The sequence below is a fragment of the Babesia microti genome, chromosome IV, assembly GCF_000691945.2.
Source record: "Babesia microti strain RI chromosome IV, complete genome".
Taxonomy (NCBI): domain Eukaryota; phylum Apicomplexa; class Aconoidasida; order Piroplasmida; family Babesiidae; genus Babesia; species Babesia microti.
In genome coordinates this window covers 981,486-1,003,173 of record NC_034969.1, presented here as the reverse complement: position 1 = coordinate 1,003,173, position 21,688 = coordinate 981,486, and the positions used below count along the sequence as shown (strand labels likewise).

At 35.7% G+C, this 21,688-nt stretch overlaps 15 protein-coding genes across 15 annotated transcripts; 5 read left to right on the top strand and 10 right to left on the bottom strand.

Moving 5' to 3' along the window:
• On the bottom strand, positions 214 to 1,589 carry BmR1_04g07501 (conserved Plasmodium membrane protein, unknown function; the record flags this gene model as incomplete). Its single annotated transcript, XM_021482602.1, has 9 exons — positions 214 to 316; positions 338 to 480; positions 501 to 656; positions 678 to 791; positions 899 to 1,102; positions 1,124 to 1,210; positions 1,231 to 1,386; positions 1,408 to 1,455; positions 1,476 to 1,589. 9 exons carry the CDS (start codon positions 1,587 to 1,589, stop codon positions 214 to 216), a joined length of 1,125 nt encoding a protein of 374 aa, XP_021337808.1.
• A 16-nt stretch (positions 1,590 to 1,605) lies between these two features.
• Positions 1,606 to 2,637, bottom strand: BmR1_04g07500 (hypothetical protein; the record flags this gene model as incomplete). Its single annotated transcript, XM_012794645.1, has 4 exons — positions 1,606 to 1,892; positions 1,913 to 1,993; positions 2,016 to 2,466; positions 2,491 to 2,637. The coding sequence occupies 4 exons, from the start codon at positions 2,635 to 2,637 to the stop codon at positions 1,606 to 1,608; spliced, it is 966 nt and encodes a 321-aa protein (XP_012650099.1).
• Positions 2,638 to 2,679: 42 nt separating this feature from the next.
• BmR1_04g07495 (tRNA wybutosine-synthesizing protein 5) lies at positions 2,680 to 3,665 on the top strand (the record flags this gene model as incomplete). Its single annotated transcript, XM_012794644.1, has 4 exons — positions 2,680 to 2,752; positions 2,775 to 3,166; positions 3,189 to 3,284; positions 3,306 to 3,665. The coding sequence occupies 4 exons, from the start codon at positions 2,680 to 2,682 to the stop codon at positions 3,663 to 3,665; spliced, it is 921 nt and encodes a 306-aa protein (XP_012650098.1).
• Positions 3,666 to 3,750: 85 nt separating this feature from the next.
• Positions 3,751 to 5,235, bottom strand: BmR1_04g07490 (Epidermal growth factor receptor substrate 15-like 1; the record flags this gene model as incomplete). The annotated part of the gene is made up of 1 exon (XM_012794643.1): positions 3,751 to 5,235. The coding sequence occupies one exon, from the start codon at positions 5,233 to 5,235 to the stop codon at positions 3,751 to 3,753; it is 1,485 nt and encodes a 494-aa protein (XP_012650097.1).
• Positions 5,577 to 7,595, bottom strand: BmR1_04g07485 (RNA recognition motif. (a.k.a. RRM RBD or RNP domain); the record flags this gene model as incomplete). The annotated part of the gene is made up of 1 exon (XM_021482600.1): positions 5,577 to 7,595. The coding sequence occupies one exon, from the start codon at positions 7,593 to 7,595 to the stop codon at positions 5,577 to 5,579; it is 2,019 nt and encodes a 672-aa protein (XP_021337807.1).
• BmR1_04g07475 (hypothetical protein) lies at positions 7,962 to 8,392 on the bottom strand (the record flags this gene model as incomplete). The annotated part of the gene is made up of 2 exons (XM_012794641.1): positions 7,962 to 8,053; positions 8,074 to 8,392. The coding sequence occupies 2 exons, from the start codon at positions 8,390 to 8,392 to the stop codon at positions 7,962 to 7,964; spliced, it is 411 nt and encodes a 136-aa protein (XP_012650095.1).
• Positions 8,658 to 11,608, top strand: BmR1_04g07470 (sporozoite invasion-associated protein 1 (SIAP1); the record flags this gene model as incomplete). The annotated part of the gene is made up of 4 exons (XM_021482599.1): positions 8,658 to 8,757; positions 8,809 to 8,991; positions 9,012 to 11,320; positions 11,342 to 11,608. 4 exons carry the CDS (start codon positions 8,658 to 8,660, stop codon positions 11,606 to 11,608), a joined length of 2,859 nt encoding a protein of 952 aa, XP_021337806.1.
• On the top strand, positions 12,112 to 13,068 carry BmR1_04g07462 (Der1-like family; the record flags this gene model as incomplete). Its single annotated transcript, XM_012794639.1, has 1 exon — positions 12,112 to 13,068. One exon carries the CDS (start codon positions 12,112 to 12,114, stop codon positions 13,066 to 13,068), a length of 957 nt encoding a protein of 318 aa, XP_012650093.1.
• Positions 13,226 to 14,291, bottom strand: BmR1_04g07460 (conserved Plasmodium protein, unknown function; the record flags this gene model as incomplete). The annotated part of the gene is given in 6 exon segments (XM_021482598.1): positions 13,226 to 13,423; positions 13,446 to 13,598; positions 13,683 to 13,751; positions 13,771 to 13,827; positions 13,848 to 13,936; positions 13,958 to 14,291. The coding sequence occupies 6 exon segments, from the start codon at positions 14,289 to 14,291 to the stop codon at positions 13,226 to 13,228; spliced, it is 900 nt and encodes a 299-aa protein (XP_021337805.1).
• BmR1_04g07446 (conserved Plasmodium protein, unknown function) lies at positions 14,454 to 15,849 on the bottom strand (the record flags this gene model as incomplete). The annotated part of the gene is given in 9 exon segments (XM_021482597.1): positions 14,454 to 14,603; positions 14,624 to 14,773; positions 14,796 to 15,132; positions 15,209 to 15,278; positions 15,298 to 15,431; positions 15,452 to 15,534; positions 15,557 to 15,624; positions 15,646 to 15,741; positions 15,762 to 15,849. 9 exon segments carry the CDS (start codon positions 15,847 to 15,849, stop codon positions 14,454 to 14,456), a joined length of 1,176 nt encoding a protein of 391 aa, XP_021337804.1.
• A 29-nt stretch (positions 15,850 to 15,878) lies between these two features.
• Positions 15,879 to 16,451, bottom strand: BmR1_04g07445 (hypothetical protein; the record flags this gene model as incomplete). The annotated part of the gene is made up of 2 exons (XM_021482596.1): positions 15,879 to 15,999; positions 16,021 to 16,451. The coding sequence occupies 2 exons, from the start codon at positions 16,449 to 16,451 to the stop codon at positions 15,879 to 15,881; spliced, it is 552 nt and encodes a 183-aa protein (XP_021337803.1).
• BmR1_04g07440 (hypothetical protein) lies at positions 16,698 to 17,033 on the top strand (the record flags this gene model as incomplete). Its single annotated transcript, XM_012794634.1, has 1 exon — positions 16,698 to 17,033. One exon carries the CDS (start codon positions 16,698 to 16,700, stop codon positions 17,031 to 17,033), a length of 336 nt encoding a protein of 111 aa, XP_012650088.1.
• Positions 17,034 to 18,634: 1,601 nt separating this feature from the next.
• Positions 18,635 to 19,301, top strand: BmR1_04g07437 (hypothetical protein; the record flags this gene model as incomplete). The annotated part of the gene is made up of 3 exons (XM_012794633.1): positions 18,635 to 18,750; positions 18,835 to 18,899; positions 19,150 to 19,301. 3 exons carry the CDS (start codon positions 18,635 to 18,637, stop codon positions 19,299 to 19,301), a joined length of 333 nt encoding a protein of 110 aa, XP_012650087.1.
• Positions 19,394 to 20,843, bottom strand: BmR1_04g07429 (STE24 endopeptidase; the record flags this gene model as incomplete). The annotated part of the gene is made up of 5 exons (XM_012794632.1): positions 19,394 to 19,854; positions 19,877 to 20,039; positions 20,061 to 20,186; positions 20,207 to 20,437; positions 20,460 to 20,843. 5 exons carry the CDS (start codon positions 20,841 to 20,843, stop codon positions 19,394 to 19,396), a joined length of 1,365 nt encoding a protein of 454 aa, XP_012650086.1.
• Positions 20,844 to 20,859: 16 nt separating this feature from the next.
• Positions 20,860 to 21,672, bottom strand: BmR1_04g07427 (20S proteasome subunit alpha 6; the record flags this gene model as incomplete). The annotated part of the gene is made up of 5 exons (XM_012794631.1): positions 20,860 to 20,915; positions 20,936 to 21,131; positions 21,153 to 21,289; positions 21,310 to 21,520; positions 21,541 to 21,672. 5 exons carry the CDS (start codon positions 21,670 to 21,672, stop codon positions 20,860 to 20,862), a joined length of 732 nt encoding a protein of 243 aa, XP_012650085.1.
• Between the last annotated feature and the right edge of the window lie 16 nt (positions 21,673 to 21,688).

The following is a 21,688-nucleotide window of genomic DNA, read 5'->3' as shown; positions in this document are numbered from 1 at the left end:
TAACTATTATAAACCAGAATAACGGGCATAGAATTCCTGCAGCAAAACCTAACTTCCATACACAATCTACAACCATTAGACAATTAAACAACCTCTCACCAATGGACGACTATAATACACACTAAGCCAAAGTATTGAATAACAAAATAACTATATACAATTAATCAACTATTATACATCCAGTTAACTGATACAAATATTAAAGATAACAAGTCACCGCTCTGTATCTATCGAATTCTCCCAGGGAATTGACTCGTACAAGTTCAAATTCACAATCTGCTTTGAACTCAATTCTTTCTCATTTGCTCCCTTTTTCCTAAATCACGATTAAACTAACCACAAATAATAGAAACAGAAACTGCTGACCACAGCCAACAGTAGATAAAATAGTCCGTTCCAAAATGAATATGCGATCCACACAAAAGTTTCTACGACGAAAAAAACAAATAACGATGCTACCAGTGACTTATCAATTTCACCCTAGATAGAATATTGCTTACAAATATGTTAGATTTTAGAGAGTAACAAGTGGATGCCATGAATGTCAGTTTTGAGATATAAATATAGAGTCTCGTGCCATCATACTTCTCCAAATATGAGTATATTAGCGCAGAAGGTGAAATTTGCCCTTCTTGTACCAAAACAAATTTATCATCCTTCATAAATTAGCGACTAACCATGAAATCAATTGGTTCCAAAGTAAACTCCTTTAGAACATTGCTGGCTTGCTTTCCCATGGCGGAGATATGCGATACATCACTGCCCCAAAATGTTATCCTCACATCTCCAATCTTTATTACTAATAAAATATTGAAATAATAATAAATTAATATCACAATATAGATGAATTAATATGTTGCCAATAAATAAATGCGTAATATGCCGTGACAAAACTTACTTTGGGGTTTGATGGATCTCCTGTATACAATCCCTTCCCATGAACACGAGTGTTTGTGTAATTTACGTAAGGAACGGGTAAACAAGTGGAAGTCTCCACGTTGTACCATCCGTCATTGATCAAATCCAATTGTTTCTTGCTCGACAACGAGGTTAACTCAGTTGATCTCAATGTAAACCCCCCAACCCTTACCTTATTTGCGAACTAATTGACATTGGTGATTACCTTACGGCCTTGACCTGACACAATTGGGAAATACTTGAGAAATGTGAGGTTGGGAAAAAAAATATTTTGGAAGTAGCTACCTCCGATCTAAATCATACATAGCGTACTAGATAACTGACCCAATCTTTTATGAGGAGCCCCTTTCCTGCAGTCCACTGGTAGACTTCAACTTTGGTGTCCAAGAAAGCACCATCGTACGAATAAATATTACTGGAAAACTCTTTTGGCACATAAATCGATTCGGTATATTCGACGGGACAACTCTACATTAGAAATCTAGTTACAATGAAAACTAGTTTGCCATCGTTGCTGGGATCCGGTGTACATGAAACCTAGGTTACATTGAACTAACTGGTGTATGATGATAAAACAAATCAGATACATTGTATCTGTGTGTAAGAATGGAAATGTCACTATGCAGGAACAAAACTAGCGATACAAAGGACAAAGCGGCCGAAAGCCACATTAGAATTACAGTGGGGTCAAGGAGATGATTCATCCCATGAGTCACACTCAGCACTGTCTTTGGGCATGGTATTCACTTCTGGCTCATCAAGTTTGGATTTCACAGCAATCGCACCATCACTGTTACTACCACCCTTAATTTCCCTCTTCCTCTTTATTCTCTTTTCACTTTCACCGGGTGTATCATTTGCTGAGTAATTTCGAGTAATACTTTCCAGTAAGAAGGGGTAAAACCGTTTCCTAGCAGGCAATAAATCGCTTTTTAAGTGACAAAGTGCGGCATTAAGTTTGGCACTCGTTGAATCTAAATGAGTTCATACTTACTGGTTTTGGATTTGACGCTCATCGCCACATCTTTGACAAAATCATCTGAGTTTAGGTATGTATAATTTACAGCAAATATTCCTGAATGAATTGCGTAATTTACCTTTAGCTGTCACTGTTATTGTAGATTTTAGGAACAAATTACCAAAGGCACTCAAATAAATTGGTATCTGCCTCTCTCTCAACAAACTGCAAATGATTGTATAGACGAAACATTTTCTAAATACAATGGAGCTATACTTCCTTCTCCTGCACAAATCTACATTTTTATCGTAAAAAACCACGCCTATTACATCCTCCAAAATCGAAGGTCCTACAATCACATGCGATTTAGAAATCCTAGTCAGTAATAAATCAGCTCTACAATGCAACAGGCCAATTCTATTGAATTCGAAGGCTAGGTCCAGTGCTGGTATTGAGTTATGCCTTTTCCCGGGGAGTTCAGTGACTGATATTGCCTCTGGTAGATTAGAAACAACTCTGCAAGTGCAGCCAATTAGAGATTTGATGTATTCAAATCCTTTTTGAGTATTTAAGGGATGGCTAAATTGTTTCTATGTCACGGGGAATTTAATTACCTTTGAGAATTGTGGAAGTGTTACGTTATGTGTAATTGGCTCGTTAATTTTAGAAGGAATCTCCCACGGAGGTATTTCAGACACTCCCAACTGCCATTTGAACAACGAGAAAATGTTGTCATTTTCGACTATTTCCTTCACCTCCATCACCCGAGCTGTCGCAATCTGCATTGATATATGCCCCAGTTAATGTATATACCAATACTATCTGATACAGACCCTCTATATTACATTAGCAACAAAATACCTTTCATCTTGAAAGGTATACAGACACACTAATGCAGGTGCCGTCATTTGGCACAATGATCTAACCTTGGAGTTCCTGAGGGCCACAATTGGCAATATTAAAGTATCGGTACATCAATCAAACGATAGATATCTCACCTTCCAACCTAAAAACTTCACCTACAAATTAAAAACGATAAATCAACTCCTTGACGAAATAATTGCCAACATTGAAAATCCTAATACCTATACTTACTATCGTTCACTAGGGAAGAAACCGCAAAAAGATCCCTCAAAATTGGAAGATTTGAGTGTACAGTTATCACAAAAGTTTGAGCTACCTAAGACGTTCCAAAGATTAATAACAGATGGCACATACAAGATACATTCCACAATTTTAAGGATTTCTCATCCTCAAATAGAATTGTGGACACATTACGACGTTTTCGACGTATGCACTATTTTTAAAGTAGAATGTATTAATTCAAACAATGGGCACTAAAAGCATCACTTTGTTTGAACCATCGGCAATCGCAGATTTGAAAATCGATTTATCCACTAGTCCGTTGGTAAACTAAACACTAAATTAGAATGTTTCACAATTGCCGAGGGACAACCACATGTACAAAGATTTGTTTGATAAATCTCATACTGGAATTTTACATCCAGGTGATGCAATATTCATCCCTTCTTGCTGGCCACACTCAGTAAAATACACCGGAACTACTGATCCTTGTGTTTCGTTTAACTGTTTCTTGGAGTCATTTCACATAAATAGTGTTTATGGTAACGATGACCCATACCAAATTCGTGATGCAATTAAATTATTGGACAGAGTTGATGCAATGATTGGCGATTTACCTTGGACCCTAAAAGCCACTTGTTGGAGCAAGATATCACTCAAAGCTAAACAAAAGTGTGATGAGGTTGTAGCAAGAATTAGGCAATAATTTGTACATTAATAACTACAGAAACATGCTTGCAGTTATAATTCCAGTGCAGTAAAAAATAAACTGAAGATGGCTGCCCTTAAAATTACTGAGATACATTATTTGCGACAGAAACAACTCTAATACCTTTGCTATCCCTTTCAGATCCAGGGGCCGCAATTTGCGAGTTTGTGTTCTTCTCCTTCGATATAACTTGCATCAGAGCTTGGTTGGAAAGCGATCTCATTTCTTTCTCAACTTGCAGTTTCTCTTTTGACACTAGCAACCGTTCATTTTTTACGCTTAAAATTTTCGATTGTTCATTTTCCAAGGCACGTAACATGATTTTTGTAGTCGTTTCGTTTTGTTTCAGCCTCTCGTTTAGTCTATTCCCTTCACGCTGCAACAATTGTTTATTCCTCTTCATGGCCTGTAAAGTGATTTTTAATTGTTCCAATTCTCTTTGCTCCGCCTTAAGCAGCTCTTCTTCCTTCTCAGCTATGGCTGCGTGGTTTTTCTTGCTCGTATGGAGGGATGACAAGTTAGATTCGTTTTGAGTCACTACATTGAGTATGGATTCATTTTTTAGTTTCAAGTCGGCGATATCCGAAGCCAAATCATCAGCTTGCGATCGCAGGAGCTCTAATTCAGCAGAGGATCCGGCGTTGGGGCTATGGGAAACAGTCTCCAGCAAATTTTGGTGTTGTGCCCTTAGTAATTGTAACTTCTTTTGCTCCTTCTTCACCAGATCATCGCAAACACTAAAGTTTGTGTTAGCTAGCGCCTGGACAAAACTGTGAGGAGTGTCTTGTCCATCAGAAACGACGGAGGATACGTCATTTGGAATTCCTTTATTAGTTCGGCTAGATGTCTTATAGGAGGGTATTGGCAAAGCAGGTATTTCATTTTTATCATGCTCAATAGCACAATGAGGTAAGCTTGTGTTAGAGATGACATGTTTATCTTGAGTATATTCAATGTTATAAGAAGGCGAACTGTTTTGTTGAGATTTTATGGGCAGTTGATATGACGAATTAGGAATTTTAATTTCTGTTTGTTCGTTCAACGACTCTATTAGCAACTGCATGGTGTAAAATTCTTGTTTAGATAGTAAACCATCACAGTCAATGTCGGCTAGATCCCAAAGTCGCATGAGGGTCTGACTATCATGGTTCGTGCTAGAGAGGTAAAATGCCCTGGCATCCTTCCCCGTTAGAAATCCATCAGAATCCACATCTAAACTTGTAAATAGAGGATCAAACTCATGGGAAAAGGGGGAGAGATCAAATTTAGGTAAAATAGGGGGTGGCGTAGATAATAGAGGTAATAGTGACATTGGATTGCTAATGTTATAGGCTTGAGAATGCGCTACAAGTCTACATGCCACGATAAAGCCATTAATATCCAACTCCCCTTCATTTTTTGTATCGGCGTGGTCCCAAATTGCATGTAACACGGATTGACTCAGGTTTGAGGTCTTGAGAAACACAGCCCCCTTTGCCCCGTCTATATATCCAGAACTGGTCAATCGCACAAAGATTGCTTTGGAGAATATCACATCATATTCGATCTGAAATCCGCGTGAAGTCATCTCATACACCCCACACAAGACCAATACCTTTCACTGTTAAGTACTCAGATCTAATATGACCCCCTAAACTATATAACTAATTAAAATAGTGTTGTGTCCAGTGAATTTTGTAAAAAAGAACTATTCATACTTTCACTATATCCTTACCCTGCACTTTCCCCACATACACCCGCAGACTTGCCATTCCCAAAATCCTTGGCCACTATTTAACCCTTATTTGCCAAACCTCTCCCATTATTTCCCCTACCAATCTTCATTTTTTCACCTGTATCATTCTTGTTTTTCTTAATATATCTGTCCGTACCAATGTTATCACCGTTACCAATGTCATAAGTATTATTCTACCTTAGTTTGATTAATTTGGCTTTCCTTTCCCGTTCCATTAAAGCCCTTTTATCTTCCAATGAAAATTCTGCGACGAGTTTTTGCCCAAAAGCGTTTGTATTGTTTAAGAATTTTAACGCCAGTTTTGCTTGGCCCCTGGTTTTGAATTCTACAAACCCGAATCTCTTTCCCCGTTTGATTCGCTTCCCATTCAAATTGGCAACTTTCCTTTTTTTATCGGCCAACAATTGAATCTTACCAATGCCTTTAACACTCTCCTTCAACTTGTCACGCAGTTCTTGTTTTGTTAGGTATATGGGTAAGTTTCGTATGCATATGCGTTTGTCACTGACGAAAGTGTTGGGGTTATCGATCCTGTTCTCCCTATTTTTACCCTTGGTTAACAGCCCCCTCTGTTCCTCACTAATCCCTTTCAAGCTCTCTTTAAGTAGATAAAGTCTCCTTCTATCCACTTTAACATTTGTACTCTCTAGCTCCTTTGCCTCATCCCTGGTAACAGCTCGGACAATTCTTAGTTTGCGACCTAACAATGCAATTCCAAGATTTTCAGCACTCCTCTCGCCAGAATCCAATCTATCTCCTATCAAATATTCACCAATCTCAAATTTAGTATTGGCTTCGGAACTTAATAAATTGTCAAGTGACTCTTTAGTCATGAATTTGACAAAAGCAGTACCCTTATTTCTACCTGCAGGATCTTTGACCAATTTTGCATATTCCAGCTCACCATACACTCGAAATATACTTTCTAATTGTTCCTGGGTGGCTTCAAATGGTACATTTTGCACAAATGCCGTTTTACCCTCATTAACATCACTATTAATTGTACTACTGCTAGGCTTGCCATTTGTGATTTCTGCACTCCTCATCTTTAATTGCTTAAGAGTAACTTTTGTAATTTTGTTTTTGGATATGGCATCACCATACTTAGCAGATTTTATCACATTAACTATATTCTTATTGTTTTGCTTGGGCAGATCTTCCAAGTCTTCCATCTCTGCATCTTTAACATGGTAACTATAATCATTGGTGTCATTGTTACAAGCAACAGAATCAGTAACAAACTTATCAACACCATGCTTTTCTATGTCAGAAGAGTCATCAATATCCATAATATCATCACCACACTCATCACTTAGATTATTAGCATTATTTTTATCAGAATCACTAGTGAAATATTCCTTGGAGACTGCCAAATGGATTTCAACCTTCCTGCCTTTGATTGTAGTGCCATTCAGTTTTAAGGCCTTAAGAGCCAATTTGATCTTGGTAAATTGGACAAATGCGAATCCTTTGACACAAGTATTTTCGTTATGAGTGAAATGCACAGTACAATTGGGGTCTATCTTGGTAAATTTGGAAGCCAATTCATCACTGGTGATATTGAATGGCAAGTTTTTAACAAAAATTCGCCCTACTTTAGCTGATTTATTATTTATTGCAATTTTTGGTAACACAGAGTGTATAATTACTGTCCCACCATTGGGGACTTTGACTCTTACACTAGAAAGTTTAGTGGCAGCGCTTAGACATGTCGACAGATTTTCAAATACGAATCTCCACTTATCACCGACCCGAACTAGAGTGAATGGCACTCCATTTAAAATGGATGTGACTGATCCCCTTACCTGTTCTTCAGTAGTTTGGCTTGGGTAACCCTTTATTATGAATGAATTTTTAACAAATCCCACTGAACCATCGCTTTTTTTCGATTTACTCCATTTATAATATTTTGGCTTGGACAATTCCACATTCAACAATTTCCCACAGTAACTAGTTTTTTGTAGTATTGATACGCACTGATTTGCCTCATCTGGAGTGGAAAAAATGGCAAATCCATATTTGGATTGCGTCTTGCGATTAGTAGCTACAATGCAATGTAGGGGGGTCAAATCATTGCTAGTAACCAGTTCACGTATATCAAACTTGGTAACGTCATTAGGAAGGTTGGATATATAGACCGAATGTGTGTCGTCCCTCTTTTTAGTTTTAATCAATGGTATATATTCCTCCATGTCAATGCCATAAATATCTTAGTCAAACTACTTATTTGTACGAGCGTCACCAATCGTTTTAGCTATTGCAGATTGGAGATAAGGGTCTGGATCTGATTTCTTCAAATTGGAGTAGACTGGGGAGCCTTGTATAGTGCTCACATGTAGAAACTGGATCAATTTGGCAGATTTGGCTACGCGTTTTGATACACCATCCAAAGCTCCCAAATTCACCACAGCTGGTACAAAATTTCTGTAAATCTTGTGCAAATTAATGGCCTCAAATCCCTTATTGGTTGCATTCACAGTCCACGCACAAACCATAGCAACTAAGCCTATACTGCCACCCCCACCTAATGGGTCAACGACCAACAATAGTAATAAAAATTAAGGCATTCTATTCCGAAGTTTGCTAATCAACTCAGGAGTCATACTCATTAGCTGTTTCTTAGCCTTTTTAGACATCTTAGATACTTTTTCTAAGTGATCCGTGACTTACTGTTGGAGAGTACTATGGCGTTAGGGCCCGCTGCCCTAATTTCATTTTCCACTTTCTTAGATTGTTTCTCTAATCTCCTCTGCCGCTTTAACCTAATCTCTTCCTTGCGATTTTCAATCAGCTGTTTAGCTTCCAGACTAACTAGTTTCATATGGCGCTGCATCTGCTGTTGCTCGAGCCACTTCTTTTTGCTATTTTTAATCATCATTTTGGTTCGAATAGGCAACGCTTTATCTTTCCAAGTACGGCCTGATACAGGTATACCTTCAACCTCTATATATTTTGCATTTTGTTCAACACTAATTGGCTTATCATACATCATATCTACCCGATGGCTACTAACATTACTATTCAGTGGTACCGTACACTTGATTGCCAAATATGGAAACATTCAATATAATAGTGTGTAGAAATGGATATCTATTCACCAAATTGGCTGATAAATAACCGATTCAAGTACATACGCTTGAAATTGACAAGTTAACGCTTAGCGTGGTTACTCAACCTCAGACTCACTTCCTACTTTTTACTCTCTATCACGGTACAAGAGTAACCTTTGTTTAGTTAAATAATAACTGTAAAACATGAATTTTTTGTCCAACTCGCACAATGTAGTAATAATCACTTTTGTAACGCTAATCACATTTACCACTAACACATCCTCACTAAACGCCTCATACAATGGTAAGATCAACATTGATTTATGCATTTCACACGATTATACAATTAATACAGAATCTAACACTGAACAACTAAAAACTGGCTACACATTTGCTGAGTTAGGGATGTATTATGAACCGAAATATGTATTTACATCTTTCTTCGAGGGAGCATCTCCAATCCATAGCGCCACAAGCTCAAACTACGTAATGCACGATATTGTAATTCCAAGGAAGGATACAAAATTAAAATATTTTGGTAATCAATTGAACATTCAGTATCTGGGAATGTAAAGAATTTGGTACAAGGCAAACCCATAACGGTAATGATTGGTACCATGTTTGGCAACTATTTTGACATGCTACTTGATATAACACTCAGTATTGATAACAACAGGTTTAAATTTGATCTACCTAGAGGGAGGTATTACATCAAATTACAGGGATCAGGTTATATGTTACCAGGGGCTCTCAGAATTAATTTACCTTGTAGAAATGCCAAGTGCCCATTCGTTGGAATAAATTACACCGACAGTTTGGAAGTTTATCCCACTAAAAATGATCCAGATCTTTACACTTTCTCTTGGAGACTCCAAAACACAACGCAGTATGGAATTGAGACGGTTAGCACGGTGCCAAAAGATGAATCATCACTCAGTAACACTTCAACAATTAACAATTATGAAAAGATTGAAGCTAGCGATGCAGCTGCCAAACTTGAACATATGTTTGGAATTGAATTGCACGGGGTTTGGGGCAGTGAATATTCTTACCGCCTACTCTCTGTACTTATGGAATTCCAATTCCTACGCTCCAATAAGGATAAGCCTCAACATTGGTCATTAGTAGACAACGACTTATATCCAGGAGATGTAAGAGTTGTTGAAGAGGAGAATAGTAGGTATGAGAAGATGATAAGTATTTCCAAAAATGCGTTCAAGTATGCCATAAAGAAGACACACGAGAGAAAACATAATGGTAACTACTTCAGTAGACGGCTATTTAAAGCAGTAATTAGGGCTACGTGTTTAGATTCGGTGGTTAAGATGAAATATTTATTTTCAAAATTACATGGAGTGGAGATTTTAGAACCAAGTGAATTGGACACAATGGCACATATGGGCAAACCAATCACCAATTACTCGTGGCGTGATTACCAGAGCTGGTTCAAACATCCGGAGGAGCTGATAGAATTAGCAACCAGTTGGAGTGAGTATCCCGCGGGGTTTCACCGTATTAAGGGGTTAAAATACTTGTTACGTCGCATGGATGGGTTGGTAAATCCGGAACAACCAACGGCTCCAGCTATTGCTTATCCCAGGGGCCCAGATACAGATTCCTACATCGAATTCATGGAAAGTGGATTTTACCGCTATCCTGATATATCCAAACTGGTGCTACATGAATTGGGCCATTTTATCGATATGAACACCTTAACTCTGGAATTACAGATGGATTGGCAAAGGATTGGCGGATGGTACAATGATTCAAATGATCCTGATGGTTGGAGCACTCGCCAACAAACGCAATTCGTCTCTTCTTATGCACATAAGAAAAATCCGCAAGAGGATTTTGCTTCATCACTGGCTGATTATTTACTAAACCCCAAGAAGCTTATGACTAGGGCCCCGGACAAATACAATTGGATTAAGAAAAGCGTTATGGGCGGGGCACACTACGTCACTAAGTCTAGTCATGAATTTACGGTTCTAAATTTGGGCAGTCCAAATTTTATCTATCCTGGAAGAATAGGTTCCATTGTAATTACGGTAACTGGTGGAGAGAGGGACAATAAATTTGTTAATTGGAACTTCAAGCTGATTTCACGACAACAATCCTGTGCCACTTCACTGAGCTTTAGGCTATTTAGCACAATTGGTACATTTGTTGATATATACTTACGTCCTAAAGGTGCAAAATGTGGCAACACATTTGAGGGCACTCAAGTATTCAATTCATCCGTTAAACGTGGGGTATGGACAACAGATCAAATTGAAATAACCGATCAAAATGGACTACAGCGTTTCGTAGGCGCCGCTGATTTTGGGTTACGCGTGTGGATTAATAATGTACATGAAGATTTTCAAGATCCCGTTACGATTAAAGAGTCTATCAAGTTTAATTTGGTGCATGATGTAGCTGGCCCGATACTACGCGTTAATTATCTAGTACGCGATGATGGAATCTTGAAAAACCCAGGCGCTTCTTATGCTACAATAAACGGAGATGGTTATGCTCAGCATTCATTGTTTGGTTACTCTGATATCCCCACTCAGTCCCCTTTGTGGACGGGATCCAAACCCTCAACTCAATGCAACACGGTACAAGAAGACGCGTATTTAAATTGCTACGCAGTTTCTGTAAATGTGGTATTATCAAAAAATGCTAGGAGTGGAAAGTACAGTCTGGCTGGACTAACTACAATGGACACCGCTGGCAATAGTGAAATGTTGCAATGGGGAAATAATGAAGGCCCCTATATTATGTACACTTCCAGTGGGGTTGCGGATACCAATCAACCTGAACTAAAAGATATAACTGTAACAAGCAATCCGACAAATATTGATAAGATTGATGGTGAAACTAAAGTTAGTGTATGTGTCATTTAGGTTGAAATATCCTTTAAAATTAGAGATCAAGAAAGTGGAATATCTACTGTATGGTTTAGGATTAGGGATCCATTTGGCACGGAGATATTACTTTATCCTCCAGAATTTGATACTAGCTCAAATGACTGGATGACAATTAACAAGATCCACTTGCTACCGAGGGGCTCAGTGCCTGGAGTTTGGCATTTGAATTCTATTTATGTCGAAGATAATGCGGGGAATGCCACAAGAGCCACATTGACTGAGAATATTTATGTTTCGGGATAGACGTACCCTAATTTATCCAGTCCTTATCCCATTTAAGACTAAACATGCAGATCTTTCATGTAATATAGTGATTATAACTAATTTATGAGCCAAATGGTTCGCATTTTCATTAAAACTTTTTTTGTAATTATCATTAATCATTATCACACACTAGAACCAGTCACTATATAAATAGATAATTGTACAACTTAAATCAGCAAAATTTAATCTATTACTGATGCTAATCTGCCTGTATCAATATATCGTTATATATATATAATGAATGGATCAATTCAAAGGTATGTGTAACACATATTTGAGACATAATGAATTGAACTGATATATAATTTGTCTAAACATACTGTATTAATATATACATTTACAAAATATATATGTACATAAAATGAAAAATTCATGTATAATAAACTAATTATGCTAACGCTAACCAACCCTATACGTATACAACTTATAATGCCTACCACAACTATGGCTGGGTTAATGATATTTGTGAATTTGAAAAAACTATGAGATTTCTGTTTTTAATTAGTGTTGTACATTTTTTAACTCGCGCAGAAGCTTTAAGCACTTTGCCCACCGGTAGAACTAGCACATTTCCTTTGTGCGCTTTGACACCTAGAAAACCTGGCAATCTTAAATTATTTGATGATGGATTGCTTTCTTCAATTTCTAAAGTCATCAATGACTCCAAAAATAAGTTTAATAACTTCGTGAACATACATGAACACTCTGCGGTCGGAAGATTCTTATCTCCCATATTCAGAATACCGCCATTAACTTTATCTTACATAGCTGCGTCAACACTAATTTCGTTAGTCACGCAGTTTGACTCTGAGAGTTCGGATATATCGCCGATGATAAAGTTTGATGCCAACAAAATTCTAAAGCAGTACCAATTATGGCGCTTAGTAACACCGTATCTATATTTTGGCCCTTTATTCATGCCACACTTATTCATGTGCCACTACTTGGCTACGTATATGGGATCACTTGAATCTGATCATAAATTGGCACCGGCTAAATTTGTGGAATTTCTGTTATTTGGAATAACATCTCTTAGTGGCATAGCACTGATTCACGATGTTGCTGCAAGGAGTATTTTTGACCACTACATGCGCAAGAATCTCAGAAATAGAGATTATCTAAAGCATTTGGCAAGTTACGAATCTAGGAAAAGACAACATATTTACACAAACCTTGCATACTACTTGAGCAACTATATGCTATATTACTGGTCCAGACTAAACGAGGGAACATCGGTTAATTGTTACAATTTGTTTACGGTGAAAGCAGAGTACATACCATATGTTTTTATATTGCAAAACTATCTGTTGTACAAGGAAATATCGCCATACGATCCCATTGCCATAGCATTGGGATATATATACTTCTCGACACTGGCAAAAAGGCCACCAATTAAACTTCTGGCCACAATTTTACCTGGTGACAAGAGTAAACAGTAACTTAATTATAAAATTTGAGTGGCATTATTTGATGATCATCATTATAAAACACAAGAGAACGTATTGAAATTAATAGTGACTATAAATATCACTTCTTGATAGATCTATCACGCGTAAACTGTTACATTAGCTTCCATAATTTAATTTTTACAAGAAATCAATGATTATAGTCATTTAAAGATTTAATTAGTGACTCCAATTTGTCAAATTGATCGCTAAGTGGCAGAGAACAATCTGGATGTTTGTATTTATCCAAAATATTGTTCAAATGCAAATCATCCCTCCCATGCATCGCCTCCAGCTCGTCACATTTGATTAGAATCATTCTAGCCTTTTGTTCCAGCTTCATTTTTGACTAAATAATTATAATTGCGCACTTGCGATACTCTATCTTGTAATTCCTGAATCTCCAGCCTATGCGAATACAACCTTTTGACTAGCAGATCTCTTTTTGTCACCAATTCACTAAGGAAACTATTTAAATCTATGTTTGCACTTGTAATTTCTTCTATAGGTTTCATTTCGCTTGCCTAAATCAATAATTTATTATTGTATTTTGAACATACAAACAAAGTATTTATATATTCATAATTTAATTATTAAGAGGTGCGTACCTGTAGAGAGTCAAACAGTGTTTTATATGCCACAGGCATGACTAATGCATTTGAGCGATTGGCGTATATCTAAATTAACTTCAAATACCTGGAATACATTTAACAATTTCCCAATGGAATCGTAGTCAAACAACGCAGAAAACCACTAAATAACACAACATTTACGCTCGTTTGATAAAGACGGTTCATGATTTGGCTTTTAGTAGCTCCTAGAGATTCCAAATCAGAGATCAGTTCTTGCATTACAATATTTACTATTTGATTACAATAGATACCTTTCTGATAAACTTTCTTCCTGAGCCTCTGTACAATTTCATCTGGGTTAAGGGAGAATAGTAGAAGATCCCCTTGCTTGTATTTGCCATTAGGTGGAATGAATGGACTGGGAATGTCATTTTTAGATGTGAAAGTGGCTATAATTGGCGGAAATTGGTCAACCTTGCCATTTTGTTCATCCTGCGCAAAACCTTCAACGCATCTGTTTACCGTTACCGGTGTGAGACCTGCAAGCCAATTTGTCACATCTGAATCGTTAGTAGTGATTCCACCAATTACAGAGGACGAGTTCCAGCTTCCACGCCCATCCGCTAGATCATTGGATGTCACCATTCTTATTATATGTGTGAACTCTAATTAAAACACGCCATAATTGTTGCAACACAAACTATCATATATTGACAACTAATTTCTAGCGCCTACGGCCCGTACTATGAAAACACACAATAACTACACAACACTACAACCTACCATAGTTAGCTACATGAAAGTTAATTAACTATCTTGTCTAGCGGGTTCCGCATTTTTAATCTTATTAAGAACATTTCGTATTGTTCTGCGATAATTTTCATCTAATGATTCCAAAAATCTGGGTGTTGCAATATCAAAAATTATACTTTCAATTTCTTTCGATTCATAATTTAGCTAAATGAATAGTAAAATACACTGTTTAACGCTGCCAATAATCTTGCTATCAAATTACCATCGGCTTTAATCAATTTGGGAATCCTTTTAACACTCAATCCGAGTAATTTGACACAAGTCTCATTTACACTTGGTAGACATGCAATACATTCGATAGTTCTCACATTTTCCTGGGTTAAACCTTTTAATTACTGAGAAGGATAGATTATTTTCCACAATTGACCGTTTTGTTAGCAATGCAGGTAGTATTTTGCCATAAACCAATTTGCTATCGAATGTTTTTAAGCGTATTAGTGACTCTAGCAGCACTAGATGTTGGATATATCCCAAAGGCCAGCAAGTATCGTATAGTTTTTTAAGCAAATTGCCAATGCACACTTCAACTTTAGCATACTTGCCGTCTTTATTGAGTTCTAAGCAAGATATTGCCATTGTCACTCGAACTAGATCCATTGCAGTCATTTCATCCAATCTCATATCTAACTCATCAATTAGTGCATATATTGCTTCTCTATCGTCCAAATTGGTTCTATGTGAAGATAATAAGCTAATTATCCAATATTTTCTCTATTATTAATTGATGAACAATAGAAACTATTGGTTACCTTGCATAGGAGACTAGCAGATTGACCAAACAGATGGGAGTTAAAGTGTATAAATAATGTGTTAGGGAGTCTAATTAAATGCAGTTTACTTGATATAATTTTGAACAGTTCCAGATCATGAATCCTCAATTTAGCGAGGGAGTGATAAATGTTGGCCAAATCCTTAGGACGATAAGACTCGATGTTAGGGGCTATATGCCCTGATAATTGGGCAATCAAATATCTAAATATACCTAGTTACACCTGTCGCTATAGTACAATCTTCCACAAGAAATGATAAAGTCCGAAACGTCTTTGGATGAAGGATTAAAATTGGGAGCCTTTGCCTAAGCATGAGCGCCATCATACTTGGTGTAGGATCCTTTCGCACAGTTGACTAAAAAATTTAAAATTCTTATAAGGTGGTATTGAAAACGCTAAATAAATCGATAACTAACATTTAAGTATTGACGTTAGTTGGGGAAATGTGTATTCATGCAGTTTTATATTGACAATTTGGGCATATTCATGTAGGAGATCATTATCCGTGAATCCTAAATAGCAATTATAATACCCTGCTTTATGGCCTTCGATAAAACAGTTGGAATTCTATGGATTTCAGCTGATCTCAGGGCCAGACGTATTGAATCACAGGCACTCATATGTAATAATGTCCTAACTATGGGGGAGATTAAATAGCAATTAAACTTCGTTTGGTTGCATTCCACTTCTCAAATAAGCTGGTTTGGATCAAATCCTTCATAATTTGATTGTGTCTAGATTGTTGTGATACACCACTGCCATTTTTAACCCTAAATGAACATCTGTTATACCTGTCCAAAAGAGCTTTAATTTTTTTAACTTCCAAGCTACACACTTTAAATCTTGGGGGTTGTTCAAAGTTATGCCCAACGCATTTTTCACTACGATCGGTTATATTTTGGCCGATCCCCTCCGATTTATATGTTTTGATGTTGTCACTGGATTTAGCAATAGGTTTAGCCTCATTATGATTACCTTTCAAATAGTTTAAAATTTCACCTTTACTACATTTATTAGTAAGATTAACATGTAAGACATGTTGTGTATCCTCGTTTACTGCATTTGAGCTAACACTTCCATCGATAGACGAATTAAAGTCATTATATATCCCGTTTAATTTGAATCCGAAGCACGAATCCCACAGAAAAGGCATATATCCATTCTCTATAGCCCCTTTAATCTCATTTTCTACCGTAGAGGGTTTATCTACAAGGTTAACCATAATCACTAGATTCCACACAAATTACCAACGGAGCACCAGGGTGCGCCAATAAATATGCAGCCAGACACATTTACATGATATTAAACAGAATCTACCTAATTTTACTGAATAATTTCACATCCATCCAATATTAAACCCACACAATGCACATCCTTTCCGTTACGGCTTAAAATATTATTATGCTAAATCAAACAAATGTCAAATGCTTCATGAAAGATGAATTAGACATAATAAAAAACATACCCAATGAGGATACTTTGTTTGTCGAATTTAAACATACCAGTTCAGACTACCGATTTAAGTATCATCACTTCCGATTTTACACCCCAATTCAAAATTTGGAGATTTCTGATGGCATTGAAAAAGATCTCCATAACCACTCCTAATAAGAATGTAGATTTTTCGCTTTATATCTATGACACATTGGGTTACAATTTCGAGTCAGAGTCAATTACCGCCTATTATGAAGTATATCCAAATGAAAACAGAAAAAATACAACTAAATGCAGCCAACTAGACGATTTTATCACAGTCGCACAAATTATATCAAATTTTGAATTTATTGACATGAAAAATATTTGAGTCATTTTATTATAGGTGATAGTTTAATCATTATTTTCTCTCTTAAAATACATCAAATCACACCTTTTTTAACTTTCGATTGTTAAACGGTTTTTGTAAGAGGGGTTTTTTTGGTTCTAAAAATATGCTTCGATGACACTTCCTAATTATCCAAAGCTTTACAAGTCCCTAACTCGTCTAAAAAGTATTTTGGCAAATAAAAATGTTGTATAAAATTTACTGATGTTACATTAAATATTTCATTTGATGAAAATATGTTGACATCATTTTAAATACTTGCAATAACGCAATTTATTAACTGAAAGAATAGGCATAGGAATGTCGGATTATTTCAAATTATCATGTTCTGCGATATACATTTAACGGGAAATACATCATGGACTTAAGTCGGAATTAGTTTTAACTTAAGTATTACTTTTCAAACAGAATTTGAGAATTTAATTTGTTGGATTACAATCTTATAAATTATGTCCATTATCTAACTTATTCCAAGTCATTCCTGTAATGACAACTTTCTGAATCTAAAAATAAATGAGTATTTTTATGTAGGAAGTGATGTATATCAATATGTATCTGGTAAGGTCACTTTCATTTAAAGTAGCCAAGGGATTGAATATAAGAGATGCTATTTCAAACAGAAACACTTTTACAATAGTTTATTGTATTTAATAAATATACAACATTATACAACCGCTACTATTGCTTGCATTGTTCTTATTTTTTCGCCAAAAAATTAACAAACCTCAAGTCGTCTGGACGAATAATGGCATATAAGAAAGCGAAATAAATATATTTGCGACTGTTTTGGACAGTTTCTCATAGATTCAATTAGGTTTACAAATTCAAAAATTATTCTTCCTATCAAGCAAATTAATTATATAATATATAAAAAATGACATTTCTGTATTTATACAATTCTGACGTTAATCTTAATCTGAGTAAATTAATTCTGGATTCTTATAGACATAGCGACAAATTATTTAGACACAGACATCATATAAACGTATTAATTGCAACTAACATGTTAAATCTGCGAACAAACTTTCCTATCTCACTAGTGATTATTGATAGACTTAATTTTGGAGGATATAGCATTGTTATAGGGTAATACAATGCTAATTTAGGTACAACAAAATGAAAAATAGTTATGTAAATTACCCACTCAGATTTCATGAAAGTTTTTATAATTTCACCCGTTCTAATTACCATTTAGTAATTGTTCAATGAGAACAAAGGTACTACATGTGAACAGTTAACCCGTGGCACTTGTAGAGATTGTTTTAGAATATATGTTGTGAAGTTTGACGGATTACCAATACCTATAACATCTATTTACCAAAATACGATGAATTATCGCAAAATAATTTGCATAACCTTGAATCCTCAGATTTTAGACCAACTGGAAACTCAATCGAGACAAGAAATGCTTGATGCGCTAAATTACCTATATTCCATCAATATGGTAACACAATTATACAGTAAAATATAATTAAATCCTATTAATAAGCATTATACTATTACTAAAATTGCAAATGAGTCAATGATCAATTATCTACAGAAGAAGTGGAGTTTTCGTTGAATGAAATATCGAAAGCTCGATCATGCCTACTGTAACAAGTGATATACAACCATATTATCTATTATTTCCACCTCTAAATACCAATTCAAATTGGAAGACAATATTGATTTCGATAAAACAATTGTCCAGAAATGAACTGTAATTATTGCATAATCAATTTGGCATCTACGTTATCATTGCTGAACATCATATGTCATTGAAGGCGATTGGATCATTATATAGCAAAAACAGTGCAGATGCGTCAATTACAAATAGTTGTATTGATAATAGCTATGGAGCGCTTTGCAGTAATTTGCTAAACATTACATTGAAAATAATGCATTAATTATGCCGAAAAACACTTAAAATACACATTTCAAAGTCAAGAAGATCGAGGAGACTAATAAATGTTCCAGTGTAATAACTAGTTTCTGGTAAATGAGGGATCATTTAGTTATGGATGGATGATTTTGTGATGTATAAAATACTTCTATCATATACGTTTAAAGCGGTGATCTAAATCATCTCGTTGGAAGAAGTTTCCTTTGGCAACTAAAGCAATTAGAAGCCTCAAAACTTCATTATTAGCCAATATGAGTGGCATCCGCGACATTTCTAAACTATTGGAGAAAAACGCAGATATTGAAGACCTAAAAGAGCAGAAACAATTTATATTAGCAATTAATTTTGGAAGCAATAGAAAAGATTAAACATAATTAACAAAATTATAGTATGAATTAGTTTGTGTATACTAGTCCTAAGTATAGTTTTGAGAAACAAATCAGAAAATTGTAGCCTTGGATCATTCAAATTTGCCATCTTTCCTATTGCCCTTTTTAGTTGTCCTCTGTAATTCATCGATATAATCACATCTTTCAGTTAGTGTTGGATGGGTATAATTGTAAAGTGAATACAATGGATCATGAAAGAATAGGGATTTGCTTGCGGACAAAATGTTCACTAATGCTGATTTCAGATCTGTACCCTTTCCGCACTCCACAGCATAGGCATCTGCTTGATGTTCAAATTTCCTGGAAAAAAATTTCATAACAAATGCAATAATTGTTGAAATGGGAGAATAAATTCTTAAAAATAGCGTCAGAGAGACAACAAAACCGCGCAATCCCTCGAAACCGAATGATTTGAATATAGCATCAGTTTGTCTATAGGCCGTGTAGAAGTAGAATATGGAAAACATTTGAACCCAACCCAAAGACATCAAATACACTAAATGATTACACCACCAATGTCCAATTTCATGGGCTAAATTAGATAAATAACTTACCAACGACAGCAACAATTTGTTCATCTGTTTCAGTCAAAATGGTATCATATAGAACCAGACGTTTACACCACCAAAATCCATAAAAATAGGCATTGGAATGCCCAGTTCTCTTAGATGCATCCACTTGAAATATTTTATAGAGTGGGAAATTCTTTTCTTTAGCCTAAATCAATAGCTAGCTTACTAGGGCGTATATTTTGCTTGACAACCCTTGATTTTCAAGGGGCGTAAATTTGTGAAACAGAGGCGCAATAACATTTGGATAGATACTAACCATTATTAGTGAAAACACAATGCTGAATACAAATGCCTGTGTGAAATTGATCTTACATAGATATAGAATTTATCTCCAACGGTGTTTTCAAGGTAAATAAGGACCAACATAACTGGTAAACCAAATACGCCTTGAACAATAAGTGATAAAAACAAATCCTTCACAAATAAACCAATAGTTTTCTTATTAAACCCATGTTTTTCTTCCAAAACAAAATCAGAATATAGAGCAAATGGAACATCTACAATAGTGTTAATAATGACCAATATTGACACAAATACTAAAGACTAAATAATATATTATGCTTACTGCCTTATATTCAGAGTAATAAAGTGATTGTGAAAAATTCCATATCATGGGTTCTACATTGTAGATTATTGATAATGTAGATACGATAGTTGAGATAAGGGAACTAAATATTTGGAACAAAATTTTATCGTTAGCATATTCCAAATTAGCCGAATAGGATTGATCAGATAACTTCTTTTCAATCAAATGATTCCCCTTAGCCAATTTTGATCTCTCTAGAGTAGACAAACTGAGCTGGTACTTGATGTTTAAAAACTGCCTAAAATTTAGATATTGTTCAAAAAATTCAATGAAAAGAACTGAAACTATGTAAAATAAAAAGAAATTGAATCCGCCAGAAATGATCTGAGGATAATACTTCGGTTTTGACCTTGAAAAAAACATCTTATAATGGGGACTGTTAAGTGATAGTTTCAAGCTTCAGGATAAAGGGGGCAATCTCGTCTTGATTCAGTACTAAATGTATAAAAAATTACCTTTCCATTCTGTATCAATTCCTACAATACCCACACTAATATTATCACATTCCATCTTGCAATCAGATGGTATGGAAGATTTCAAAGCTACCAATGCATGTGTAATCAATTCATCAATAGATGCATTTTTAAATTTCGAATAATTCTTCTCCATATATGTCTTCGCTGCTTGACATCTAGATCCAAATGCAGTGCCCTAAATAAACTAATTTTCTACGTGATATTCGTACACATCTCCTGATGGGCAGGTTTCGAATAATTTAGATCCTCCCTCTCCATCTTTATCAAATCCGGCAATTAATAAGCCGACACCAAAAGGCCTTTTAGATGAAATTTGAGTATTATTTTGGGATCCTAAATATATATTTTTCTACTTTCCGAAATAATATCAACTAGCTTAGATGTGGTAATGGATTTGGAGAAGGTGTATTTGTAACTTAGACATTCTGTCCTCATTAAATCCATCATAGCTTTCGCGTCCGCTGTTATTCCAGACATAACAGTTCCAATGTGATTGTCAATTTTAAACATTTTTTCATGATATGCAGCCAATTTTGTAACTCTACGGCGAAATGCACATAGAATCTGAATGTAAAAATATTTACCACATGAGTATCAGATTTGGCACCAACACAACATGTACCCTGTTTAACAGCTTCCATTGCATACTCTACTTGAAAAAGTCGCCCTTGAGGGGACCAAGTAATGGAATCTGTGTCGTATTGATTACGGTACATCCCCAGTTAACTCAAT